This window comes from Auxenochlorella protothecoides (assembly GCF_000733215.1).
Source record: "Auxenochlorella protothecoides strain 0710 unplaced genomic scaffold scaffold102, whole genome shotgun sequence".
Lineage (NCBI taxonomy): Eukaryota > Viridiplantae > Chlorophyta > Trebouxiophyceae > Chlorellales > Chlorellaceae > Auxenochlorella > Auxenochlorella protothecoides.
Genome location: NW_011934133.1, coordinates 78550 through 90879, shown reverse-complemented (window position 1 = coordinate 90879; position 12330 = coordinate 78550). Strand labels below are relative to the sequence as shown.

Sequence of the window (12330 nt, the reverse complement as noted above, 5' to 3'; positions counted from 1 at the left end):
AAAGTCCGCTGCCGAAGGTTACACCGGGTGGCAGAGCGCCCCACCCCAGGATTTAACGAGCAAAAAAATTCTCAGATGTCGAATTAGGAACCAGCAAGAAACCCAGGTCGAAAGGCCGCCCGCTGCCTCCCAAAGGAATCATTTGTGGGATGGGGCAGCTCCCGCCATGCGAGCGAATTTTCAAAGCGGTGCACGCAGGGAACCTGGCGCGGAGACCTGCGGCTCGCCCCATGCTGGTTCCTGTCCCAAGGGTGTACAAGGCTACTAATTAGCCAGTCCTGGAGCAGATCTGACGGCCTGGGCATCAGCGAGGGTTCACAGCGTTGCTAGAACGCATCTCACACGTGGTGGTGCAAGTGCTCGAGACCTCGCTCACGGCTCCTGAGACGCACGCCCCCCTTCCGGAGCAGCATGCCGCGCGAGATAATCACGCTGCAAGTTGGTCAATGCGGCAATCAGGTGCGTGGCGGGTGCTGGGGCTCGCACACTGCATAGGCTGTGGACCACTCCCCGACCGGCACCCACCGGAACGCATCGTGGCCCCGTGCCCCCAGGTGGGCACCGAGTTCTGGAGGAAGCTGTGTCTGGAGCACGGCATCAACAATGACGGCATTCTCCAGGACTACGCCGCGGCCGGCGACACCGGTGACAGGAAGGACGTGTTCTTCTACCAAGCTGACGACGAGCGCTACATCCCCCGCGCCTGCCTGATCGACCTGGAGCCCAGGTCTGAGATGGACGATCATTTCAGAGGGCTGTTGGCATTTATTGAACATGATCCCCCGAGGGCGCAGCAGGCCCTCAGGATGCTGCGCTGCTGCTGCAACCCCCTGACCCGGCTCCATGGGCTGTAGCACACACCAAGCCCTGCCCCACTCAGCGCATCTGAAGCCCCCCCCGCGCTCCTCAACACCCCCTCCCGCCAACCCCAGGGTAATCAACGGCATCCAGAACTCAGAGGTGCGCAACCTGTTCAACCCGGAGAACATCTTCCTGTCCGACCACGGAGGCGGCGCGGGCAACAACTGGGCCTCGGGGTACCACCAAGGCGAATCGGTGCAGGACGACATCCTGGACATGGTGGACCGCGAGCTGGGCTACTCCGACTCGTTGGAGGGCTTCACCCTCTGCCACTCCATCGCGGGTGGCACCGGCTCCGGCATGGGCTCCTACCTGCTGGAGGCCCTGAACGACCGCTACCCGCGCAAGCTGGTCCAGACCTACTCCGTGTTTCCAAACCAGTCAGAGAGCAGCGACGTGGTGGTGCAGCCCTACAACTCCCTGCTCACGCTCAAGCGCCTGACCTTGAATGCCGGTGCGCGCCCCGGGCAGCATCCCTTGCAGGCTTCCGCTGTGAAGCAGCATGCACTCCCATCCACCCGCTGTCTCCAACACCCCAAACCCCTCTCTTCCTCACCCACCAGACGCGGTGACGGTGCTGGACAACACGGCGCTCAACCGCCTGGCAACCGAGCGACTGCACATCCCTAATCCCTCCTTCTCTCACACCAACAGCCTGGTGTCGACCGTCATGGCAGCCAGCACCGCCACACTGCGATACCCAGGCATCGGCAGTGGGGAGGGGGGGAGCGGCGGGGAGTGGAGAGGCTGGGAATGGAGCGACACACGTCGGAGGATGCACTGCAGGGGTCATCAAAGGCCCCCACCGCCGCAACTGGCCGCGCTGTCCCCACCTTGTATTGACTGCCTCTCGTGCTCATGCTTTGATGTGGGCCTCCATGCGCGTGCATGCTCCCCACGGTGCTCACTTCCCCCTCTTTCCCGGAACAACCCTCTGCAGGCTACATGAACAACGACCTTGTGGGCCTGCTGGCCTCCCTCATCCCCATCCCGCAGTGCCACTTCCTCATGGCCGGTGCGTGGGAGGGGGCCAGGGCAGGGGGGGGCAATCGCCGCAGCCTGCGCGTTTCAGGCAGCTGGGGCCGGGGAGTGGGGATCGCTGTGCGGGGAGGGAAACCCAGACCGACGCCTCCTCCCCAATGCCACGTGCTCTCGGACATCATGCCCAGGTTACACCCCCGTGACCCTGGACAGCGAGGAAAGCAGGGCGGCGGCCATCGTCAGGAAGACCACGGTGCTGGATGTCATGCGCCGGCTACTCCAGGCATGGATCTCGATGGTGGTTTGGGGATGAACTGGAGGGAAGAGCGCCGGATTGCGGCTGAGCTTGGGACATCAGCAGCCCGTTTTGCGAGTTGGTGGCTGCAGAAGGGACATCTGGGCTGCAGTGGATGTGGAATTGCAAGATTCCCTGGGGTCCATTCCCACCTTCCCTCCCTCGACACCCACAGCCCAAGAACCTCATGGTGTCCACGCCCTCGCGTGCCAAGGGCCTTGACCAGTCCAAGTACATCTCCATCCTGAACATCATCCAGGTGTGTTGGAAAGGGGGAGGTGGGGGGTGAGCGGGATGATGGGGAGGAAGGCATGCAGGAAAAGAGGGATTGGGTGCGCAGGCTCATCTGCCAGGGGATGCCAGTGACGGCACCTTGCATGGGCGCCCCGTCTCCTGTGATGAATTTGCGTGCCTGTCGCTGCGTGGCGTGCCTGCCCGTCAGGCCGCTGCGGCGTAGCCCGTCGGCACGCAAGAGCCCAAACTCGAGCACAGGTGAAGCCACAGGCTCAGCATTTCCGTGCTTTCCTCACCATGCAGGGCGACGTGGACCCCACCCAGCTCCACCAGTCCCTGATGCGCATCCGGGAGCGGCGGCTGGCCAACTTCATCGAGTGGGGCCCCGCCTCCATCCAGGTGCTGGGAGGGAGGCTGAGATGCACAGGGCCGGAATTCCAGGATGCTCTGGCAGCGTGGCCTGTCCGGGGACACCACTGCCACCCTCTCAGCAGTGGCAAGGTACATGGAAAGGCATGCCCCTATTCTAAGGAAAAGCAACTCCTAACACCCCCCGCCAGGTGGCGCTGTCCCGCAAGTCGCCGTACACCAAGTCGGGGCACCGGGTGTCGGGCCTGATGCTGGCAAACCACACCTCCATCCGCCACCTGTTCAACCGCACCATCTCCCAGTTCGACAAGCTCTTCCAGCGCAAGGCCTTCGTGGACAACTACAAGGTGGGGTGGGAGAGGGTTTATTGGCGCTTGTTGGGGGACCACGAGTGCCAATCTGCAGAGCCGCTGTCATTCGAGCTGGCGCTTTGGAGGCTGATGCTTCGGGTGAGGCTGGCGAGGAGCGCTGCCCTCACGCCGCACACTGATCTCCCCATCCCCCCATCCCACCCTTCTGCATCCCATTCCCATTCTCCCCTGCCCCCCGCGCAGGAATTCCCCATGTTCCATCGGTCCAGCGGGTCTGGCATCGAGCTGAGCCTGGATGAGTTCCTGGACGCGCGGGAGGTGGTCCAGGGCATGAGCGACGAGTACGCGGCCGCGGAGAGCGCCGATTATGTGAGTTTGTGGTGCTGTTCGCTGGGTGAGGGGCGGTGTGCAGGTCCGAGGCACTGTGTGGTGTGCTGGTCTGGCCGGCCAGTAGACCGAATGACTCGACCGAGGTGCAGCATGTGCAGAGCATTGTCCGACATCGAGGGCCCATCATCCGTCGCCCATCCCACAGATCGAGAGGGCGGGAGGAGAGGACGCGCTCTCCGGCCAACTCGCCGCTCAGATGAGTCTTGGCACGGACCCGCGGGTGCCGGTGCAGTGACGCGGTGTGATGCCATGGATCCCTCTTCCCGGTCCTTGACTTTGTGTGCTCTTCTTGACTTGCTCTCGCTCTGGTCTGCCACCATTCATGCTACAGGATCGTGTAAACTGCCGTCCCTCGTACACCAAGGTACTCCACACATTGGGGTTCGCAGGGCGCTGGCGCCCCGGCAGGAACTCTCAGCCATGACGCATGTATGTGATCGCGACCCACTTCCCGCACGACACCCAGGACCATTGCTTTGAAGCCTCCACATCACAGCAATGTTTGCATGCACGGCACCAGCTCCCATCCTCGTGCCGATACGGTCGCACGCTGGAGGGTGCTCTGCTGGATCCCCCGGTTCCGTGCCGCGAGTTCGTCCGCTCAGGCGTGATCTGCGAGCTGGGTGCAGGGAAATTCCTGTACATTCCCGATCTCTGTCCGTGCAGGCCTCTGCATCAGAGGCCAGGACCCACGCGGAGCGTCAGGCGTCCTTCTTCTCGTCGCGGGTGCAGGATTTGAGGGACGGCATCACCCCCGAGATCGATGCCCGCCTGCACACGATAGCCGGCTCGGTGCCTGGCCTGGGGCCTGCCAGCCGAGTGCTGGATGCTGGGTGTGGGACCGGGGCCCTGATTCCCCACCTGCAAGCCCTGGGCATCCAAGACATTCTGGCTGTGGACACCTGCCCTGCCATGCTGGCTCAGGTGGAGGCACGGTTCGGGCAGGGTGACAGCCTGGGCAATGTGCCCTGTGTGCGCACATGGCCGGGAGACGTGGCAGAGCTTCCTCTGTACCAGGTGATAGCATGTCCTGGGGGATGGGCAGGTGATTGAGGAGGCCCTTGTTGCGCACGAAGCACCTGCTCTGAGATTTGTCGATGCAGTCTGATCAGTCCCCTAAGATCGTCGCAGGGCCCGTTTTCCGCCGTTTTCTTCAACGCCGTCTTCGGAAACCTGTACGACCAGCATGCCGCGCTGCTGCAGGCGACGCAGCTGATCCAACCAGGCGGGTACATCAGCATCAGTCACCCGCTAGGGCGTGCTTGGCTCCAGGAATTCAGGTGGCAGGATGAGTTCAGGAGGTGCATTGATTGACAGCTTTGCGGAAGTTTGGCTGTAGTGACGAATCATAAAGTTCACATGGCCTTCAAGTGACCAACACTCAATACAGCCCTTCCAAACACTGTCTCGCATTTGCGACACAGACAAAGAGAGCCTGAGGTGGTACCGCATGAGCTGCCAGACGAGGTGGCCTTGCAGCGCCTGATCCATACCCTGCCCCTCGCATGTCGCGAGTATGTGGACCAGCCTGACATGTATCGCGCACTCCTTCAGGTTTGGGAGATATTGATGTGCAACAGGATGGAAAGGTTCGACCCAAAGTGTGTCATTTTCATTTCAGTCAAAGTCCACTATTTCCATTTGCAATCTTGCCACCCTCCTCAGGTACCACTGCGGTATGCTTTCCCAGGAGGACCGCTGCGGATGAGCGGGCCTGTTATATCTGGGTTTGGGCGAGGATCTCGTCAGCTAGGAGTCCCGACCGCGAATGTTCCCCCGGAAGGATTTCCTGACAGTCTTCCGAAGGGAGTCTACTTTGGGTGAGCTGCTTAGGGGTGTGGGTTGAATGATGGCAGAGGGACTGGCACGCCTGCCTCCCCAGCACCTCTTGGGTTGGGTGCCGCTCTCGGCTCGAGAGAATGACCTGGAGGCATTGTCATTGAAGCTGCCATGCGATGATGCCCACAGCACCTCTTCGGCCTTGTCCTCCTGTATGTTGAGTGCAGGTGGGCCCAAGTCGACGCGGTGCCAGACGCACCAGACACAGACAGGGCTGTTCATAAGATGGTCCTCAATGTAGGAGAGCGGCCTACTTTCGGGGATGCAGGTGCGAGGATTCAAATGATTTAGTGTTCTCAGAATACAAGTGCCAATGGCTGCAGGCTTTACAAGCGAATGAAAGGAATGCACTCAGACCTGTTCACAACACGCTTGCGAGTTGGCTCACATGTTTTATCACCAACCAACCAGTCCGTCATCCTCTGTGAGCAGACCCGGAAGTGAGTGTGGAGGCACACATCATGCATGGGTTCTCAGAGGATTTCTACGGACGGTCCACAAAACTTGTGATCCTGGGATTCATGAGGTGAGAGGGCCGGGAGAGGTGGTTAAATCTAGCACAAATGGTCACTTGCCTCTGGATTGCTCATGCTCGGGTTAGCTTGTAGGGTTCTTGGGGTATATTCGATGTTCATAGAAGCTCCGCCTATCGTTTTAAGATCTCAGCATAAATCTACCGCTACGGTGCAATATTTGTTCCTGGATTGGATATCCACCCGTATTCACCAGATCTTCCCGATCTCCATGCAAATGCAGACCGGAGATTTCTTTTGGGGGCCTGCCGGAGCTGCTATCTCAGATACGACGAGATATTGGGATTGCACGCGTGCAGTTGGATGATCCAGAGCTTCAAGCCTTTTCTCGCGACAAGCTCTTTACCCCCTGAGAAGTTTCTGCATATCATAAGATCTGGTCATTTACAAGCGAAGTCAGCTGTGTGCACATATATCATACCTGGATCTGGCAGTGTATCTTGTACCTGGGTTTCGTAGATACGTCAAAATTGCATCGTCGCAAGGGGTTGCATGGTCGATATGAATGCGCGTATCGTAGGCGCCCCTCTTGCCAGTATCCATTACGAGTTCGAGGTCAAGTCGCTCGTGGGGTAATCCTGATTGAATGGGGCTGAGGGACCCTGGTACGAAATGTCCCACGGCCACCTCCAGTCACATGGTTTGTCCTCCGCTCTCCGGAACCCACACCACCCATGCCGGAACAGGCGAGTTCCCACGGAATTCATACGCGGCCATCTCGGATAATTGGGCATTCGGGGTATAAAGTACTTGTCTTGCTACAGTATAGTACAGATCGCGGGCATAAGCCAAGGTATAAGTATCGAGACCCACCGCTCGGCACCATGCGCTCCAACCCTCCGAAACTGTTCCTGGCAACCCTGCTCAGCCTGTGCGCACTGACGTACGCCTCTAGAGGCCTTAACCAGGCCCACCTCACCGCCCCCTGCTACGTGCCTGACTCCTGGCAAGTGGTCTGAGTTGAATTTGGTGACCATCAAACTATATGTTCCTCACGTGTCGCCGCCATGAACACCGGCCCAGCACTGGGAGCATGGATCACTCCACCTGAGTCGGAACGTTCTCCAAAGGCTCACAGAGAAACGCATGGATCCCCACCCTCCTCAGGTACCCAATTCAGACCTGCAGAAAGGAGACCAGCCTCTCTGCCTGCGTGCGCGGCTTCAATGCATATGCTACCGAGGACATCTGCTGCAGTGCCAGTGGCGCTGGGGCCTTCCCCGGTGGCTGCTCCTCCGAGGTGGCAGAGTGCTGGGTGGCAGGCACCTACTACCCGACCAAGACCTGCACAGTCAGCAGAAACGCCACCCAGTGTGCCCAGAACTGGGGTCAGGTAGGAGAGGTTGTCTCCGAGTACATGGAGTGCTTGTTCATGGGCAAACCCCACCGCAAGTGTTGGTCTGAAACGAAGTATGCTCTCGTCTGTCATTTCACCCAGGCTGAGGTCTGTCCCTTGGCAAGCTCGAGTCACACCCGACACACCAGCGTCCCGTGCATTCCCATGCGCAGTGGACCAGTCAGGACGATTGCTGTGCCCCCGGCGCCGCATTCGCCGGGGGCTGCTACAAGGTGGCCCCCTGCTGGGCAGCTACCCAATGGTACCCGAAGCAGGCATGCTCCCAGACCGACGATCAGTCGGTCTGCCAGCGGGGCTGGGGCGCCTACGCGTCCAAAGTGGAGTGTTGCAGCCTGGGCCACGCTTTCTCTGGGGGCTGCACTGCCTGAGGCTGGAGGAACGCCGAGTGTGCCGTGACGTCTGTCCTTGCCCTTTCTCCCGAGGAACAGCGCTCGAGATCAGGATCTTCCCACAGTCAGAGAGTGGTAGGCCTTCTTTGACCACCAGGCAGCCTGCCTCCCCTGTGCCACCACCCTACTGATTGCACCAGAGACCCGCGCGCAGCGTGATGGAGTGCCGCTGTCATTTTGACCACGGAGGAGAAGAGTAGGGCATGCTTTTTGGCAGCAGCTGCTCCGTTGACCTCCCTGCCTGACACCTGTGATCCACACTGATGCAAAAACATACATGCTCGTGCCCCTGTCCCGCAAGATCGTCAACCAGACACACTGCATGTGAGACAGGTTGACTGGACGGGGAGATTGAACAGGTGCCCTGGTTTTGGCACTCGGAGCAGCTGGCGAGCGGCATCGACAAACATGCTGGCCCTTCATTCCACGCTTGAAAGCCCGACATTCCTCTGCCTCTGTGGCTACCAAACGCCAGTGTACATCACTCCATGAACGGCGCCAGGAGTCGCATGGCCTCCTGTGCAGCTCCAGCCCCCCCCCGCGCCCCTAAGGCACCTGCCAGCGCGGAAGTCAGCCCCGCGCCGTAGGCGTCCGCCAGCCCGGCCAGGGAGGTGGACAGCGCGTCCTGCAGCGCCCACACCGGCGCCAGCGCGGCGTCCTCGCCACGCCGCCCGCCGCCGCCCAGCGCTGCCGCCAAGTCGAGCGCCGCGGGTGGCAGCGCCCGCGCCCGCCTCTCCAGCGCCCTCACCCGCCCCAGCGTGCCCAGCAGCGCGTGCGTGACCTCGCCCACCCCTGGCCGCGCCACCTGCACGACGCCCGACCGGTCTTCCCACACGGCCGAGCGGCACAGCGCGCCCAGCGCGCGCGCCGCGTCCGCCGCGTCGCTGCCACGTTCGAACACCGCGAGCAGTGCCCAGACGATGGCCTTCCTTTCTTGCGTGGGACCTGCGCCGGATGCAGAGGGCGGCGCCGGATTCCAGCCCCCGGCCCGGCCGCCGGGCGTGGCGCCGGCGGCCGAGGCCCCCGCCCCCGTCGCAAGTGGATCCAGCCCGCCGTCCAGCCGCTGCAGCTCCTCCAGGCAGGGCCCTGCCAGCGCGACCCAGGCCCCGCCGCTCTCGTCGGCCCACAGTCCGGCGCGCAGGGCGGCGGCCGCCGCCGAGGCGCCGCCCGCCAGCTGGCCGGCCAGCGCGCGCAGGGCCAGGGCCCGCAGCATCGACCCCGACGGCGCGGCGCGCAGCGGGGCCGCGGCGTCGGGCGTCCCCGCCGCGCCGCGGAAGTCGCGGGCGGCCAGCGGCTCGGCCAGTAGCAGCGCCGTCAGTGTCGTGCCGGCCGCCCACAGCGCGGCGATGGCAGCGCAGGACCCCGCACCGAACAGCAGTGCGGCGGCGGTGTGGCGCGGCGCGGCGGCCAGGGCGCCAGCGCCCAGGACGGGGGCTGCGAGCAGTGCGGTCGCCGCGAGGGCCGAGGCGCCGGCCCGGCCGGCGAGCGCCGTCGCGGCCCGCGGCACCGCTTTCCTCACCCGTGCAGCACGTGGGCGGTGGACCGCAAGGGGGGTCACCACATACATCTGGCTGCAGGGTAAGGGTGGTGGCAGAGGTTAGATTGGGCGGAGGGGTGTGTGTGTGTGTGTGTGTTGATGCCGCCCTTGTAGTGAAGGTGGTCCCCTGGTTTGCAGGCCGGCAGGCGCCACGGCACACTGGAAATACCGATCCATAACCCTTGGAACAAGATCCTCAGGTATGGTGAGTTCTTTGAGGTGCTGCATGGTCATCAAGGCAGCCCCGCAGTCCCTCACCAGACTCGGGCATGGTGCAGGTACGCAGCGGCCAAGCAGGCCGAGTATAGGACTGTGCAGAGAAGGGGGTCAGCGGAAGGGGGTGACAAGAGGCCTGCGCGCATGTGCTGAACAGCTGACACGAGGCATTGCATGCACACTTCCTCAAAAGTCCTATGAATGCCCAGTCGAGGGCATCACCCCAGGCAGACTCTCAGTTTGGGGTTTGCTGCCACCTTGGCAGCGCATCGAGGTACCACAGCCTCCATGCGGCAGCTGCAAGGGATCCACATGGGAGCTCGAAAAAGAAGTCAAGCAAGCTTGATCTAAGCCATGCGCTCACCAGCGAGTTTCAGGTCCAGGGTCAGGCTGAGGGAGAGCAGGGCGGAGAGCCAGAGGCTGGCCGCCGCTGTGACGCTGCTGGCCAGGCTCGCCAGGCTCGAGAGGGGGCCCAGGGCACGCGATAGTGCGATCCTCAGTCCCAGAGGCACCCATGGTATCAGGATGGGGCTCGATATCGGTGGGTGGGGCTTGAACAGCGCGATCTGGCCCAGGAAGGCCAATGCTTGGGAGAGGAGGGTGAGGGAGATGGGGGGCACATGGCTGCCCAGCACCGCCCGTGTTGTGCACGAGACTGACAGTACCAGCACCAGATGCCAGATTCCAGCGGCTGCCAACCTCCAGCGCAGCACATCAACCGCCAGGCACTCCGGCAGGAGGGCCATGGTCGGGAGCAGGTCGGGCTCCCGTGCTCCTTGACTCGTCTGTCTACGTGTCACCGCATTGCCTGTGGATCGTCAGACGGATTTCACGAAAGCTTAGATTATATTCGCATTCAATGCATGCACAGGGTGCCCCCCCCTGATTGATCATTTGAGCGTTTCGCGCGCGCAACCGTGATCTGTCGCTCAAACTCCCCTGACCGGCACAAACACTCGGCATAAATCGAGGTTTCCATACGCTTGGACGGGTCATGTCGACAGCATTCGGAGACCAGGCAGGTAGGGATAAGGAGAGGGGGATTGGGATTGGGAAGCTGCAAACAAGATACTACAGGGTCAGGAACCGAGGAGGGGTGCAGGGCAGCGGGATAACGGCTGGCGGGGCGGGGCATATCGGGCCGAGCCCGGCACTCCATCTGATGGTCCAAAGCGCGCGAAGCCAGCCGCTCGAGCGCCAGCCCCCGGGCCACCGCCGATCCCTCAGCGCTATTGCGCGCCCCCTACTCGGCCTTGGCTGCTGCTGCCTGCTCGAAGTCGCCGACAAGCTCGGGCACGTCGTCGTCGCCCTCAGGCTCGTCGGCCGCGCCCTCCGGGTTGAAGGAGGGCAGGCCGGCTCCGCCGCCGCCCATGAGCTGGGCCAGGGACTGCATGTTGGGCACGCCGCCCATGCCGGCCAGCATGGAGGCCAGCACGTCCTGGGCGCCTGCGGGGGGGGAGGGAGGGGTGGAATGGATGAACATGGGGAGGACTGCACGGAGTCAAGCTCCACAGTGCGCTGACGGCCACGCTGTTAAGATGCCCACCGCCACGCCGCCTGACCGATGCCGTGCACGGCGCCGCCGCCACCCTCATGTTCCCTGGTCATGCATGCAACGTACAGAATCACGACTGAAACGTACGCTTCTGCTGGGAGGGGCCGGACACGACGTAGGTGTTGGCGGCGATGGAGGCCTGCACCTTGGGGTTCAGGAACTGCAGCGCGCTGCCGTCGTTGTTGATCAGCAGCACCTCCTCGATGCCGGGGATGGTGTTCACGCCCAGGCGCTTCAGGGTGCCTTGCAACCGCTTGTCGTCGGTGGAGGTGTTCTTGTGCACGGCCTTCTTCTTCCTGGGGGGATGGGCAAGGGGGTGGGGGACGGATGTTGAGACGTGTTCTCCCTGGTGCGCATGTGGAGCGACCACATTCCGGTTGATCAGGGGTTCATGATGAGAGGTACGCCTCGGAGGGGCATGCTCCCGGGCCCCGCCGGCAGCCTCTCGGCACCATCACCGAGTTCCGGCCCCCAGGTCTCACCGGCGCACAGAGCCCTTGCCGCCCACCCGGACGGCGCCGGCCATCTTCTGCAGCTTCTCCGCATTCATCTGCGGGGGTGCATGCATGGGAGGGGATCGGTGACACATGGCATTCACAACGAGCAGGTCGGCAGCCCAGCACCCAGCGCCATCCATTGCTCCCCGATCTGGGTCTCCATGGTAGTCCCACCTTGGCAAGCAGAAGCGAAGATGGGGGGGACGTGGATGGCGTTCGCTTGCAGGGCTCCAGGTCCCGTCCAGGCCACTATGTTCCAGGCTCGCCGGCCCTGTCGAGCTGGCCAGCCTGCCTGGGTCGATGCGCTCCCGCCCCCAAAGACACCCACGAATGTCTACACACTGACGTCATGTTGCTGGGACCCGGCAACTTACCTCGCCGGCCCCTCTCTTCCCCCATCTGCCATCCATCCCACGCCCGCTGCTCGTCCAGCAGCACCGCGGCTGTTCGCTCTACGCCAGCAGGGGTGGGGCACAACCTCGCTCGGGGGGGACCCTGCCCATCCGGCATCTCGCGCCCTCGCCGTAGACCCCGGCTCGACACACTTCAGCGCCACGCTTCTGTGATCTACACTTTCTCTTCCTTGATCGGCACCCCCTGAGGCTCCGCCATGCAGTCGCCCCTGCTCACCTTCCTGCGCCGGCTCGAGGCCCAGAACATCTGGCGCGTGACTTACAATGCCCTGCCCCAGCAGCAGTACAGCTCCACGGCTGTCCAGGATCAGGCGGAAGGTGGGGGAAGAGCCTGGGGTGTGGGGGGTACTGTGCGCAGGGGGTGTGGTGTGTGTGAATGGGGCACTGCTCTGGTACTGTCTGTGCTGTTGTGTTTATAAGAGCAGGGAGAGGGTGCTACTCAGGCCTTGATGTGTTGGCATCCCACCTGCCCTCGCGCCGGCATCGGCCAGGACTGGTAGGCCCCTGGCCTGTTGTGAGTCTCACGGTGAACCGTCACCCCTCTCCTGGTTAT

General features: G+C 62.7%; 6 protein-coding genes across 6 annotated transcripts in view; 3 read left to right on the top strand and 3 right to left on the bottom strand.

Annotated features, from left to right (window-relative positions):
* Positions 1–411: 411 nt before the first annotated feature.
* F751_0354 (Tubulin gamma chain) lies at positions 412–3676 on the top strand (the record flags this gene model as incomplete). Its single annotated transcript, XM_011397561.1, has 11 exons — positions 412–459; positions 555–727; positions 933–1315; positions 1425–1574; positions 1802–1876; positions 2031–2143; positions 2313–2396; positions 2675–2770; positions 2932–3087; positions 3295–3420; positions 3587–3676. 11 exons carry the CDS (start codon positions 412–414, stop codon positions 3674–3676), a joined length of 1494 nt encoding a protein of 497 aa, XP_011395863.1.
* Positions 3677–6637: 2961 nt separating this feature from the next.
* Positions 6638–7538, top strand: F751_0353 (hypothetical protein; the record flags this gene model as incomplete). Its single annotated transcript, XM_011397560.1, has 3 exons — positions 6638–6696; positions 6921–7146; positions 7323–7538. The coding sequence occupies 3 exons, from the start codon at positions 6638–6640 to the stop codon at positions 7536–7538; spliced, it is 501 nt and encodes a 166-aa protein (XP_011395862.1).
* Positions 7539–7624: 86 nt separating this feature from the next.
* On the bottom strand, positions 7625–7834 carry F751_0352 (hypothetical protein; the record flags this gene model as incomplete). The annotated part of the gene is made up of 1 exon (XM_011397559.1): positions 7625–7834. The coding sequence occupies one exon, from the start codon at positions 7832–7834 to the stop codon at positions 7625–7627; it is 210 nt and encodes a 69-aa protein (XP_011395861.1).
* Positions 7835–8040: 206 nt separating this feature from the next.
* On the bottom strand, positions 8041–10058 carry F751_0351 (hypothetical protein; the record flags this gene model as incomplete). The annotated part of the gene is made up of 2 exons (XM_011397558.1): positions 8041–8504; positions 9677–10058. 2 exons carry the CDS (start codon positions 10056–10058, stop codon positions 8041–8043), a joined length of 846 nt encoding a protein of 281 aa, XP_011395860.1.
* Positions 10059–10555: 497 nt separating this feature from the next.
* On the bottom strand, positions 10556–11435 carry F751_0350 (Transcription factor BTF3; the record flags this gene model as incomplete). Its single annotated transcript, XM_011397557.1, has 3 exons — positions 10556–10758; positions 10955–11163; positions 11350–11435. The coding sequence occupies 3 exons, from the start codon at positions 11433–11435 to the stop codon at positions 10556–10558; spliced, it is 498 nt and encodes a 165-aa protein (XP_011395859.1).
* A 539-nt stretch (positions 11436–11974) lies between these two features.
* Positions 11975–12330, top strand: part of F751_0349 (hypothetical protein) — a gene marked incomplete at both ends in the record, with an annotated part of 2287 nt that continues 1931 nt past the window's right edge. Inside the window, one exon of the mRNA XM_011397556.1 lies at positions 11975–12076. Within this exon, the coding sequence (XP_011395858.1) occupies positions 11975–12076 (102 nt within the window). The remainder of the gene's footprint in view (positions 12077–12330) is intronic.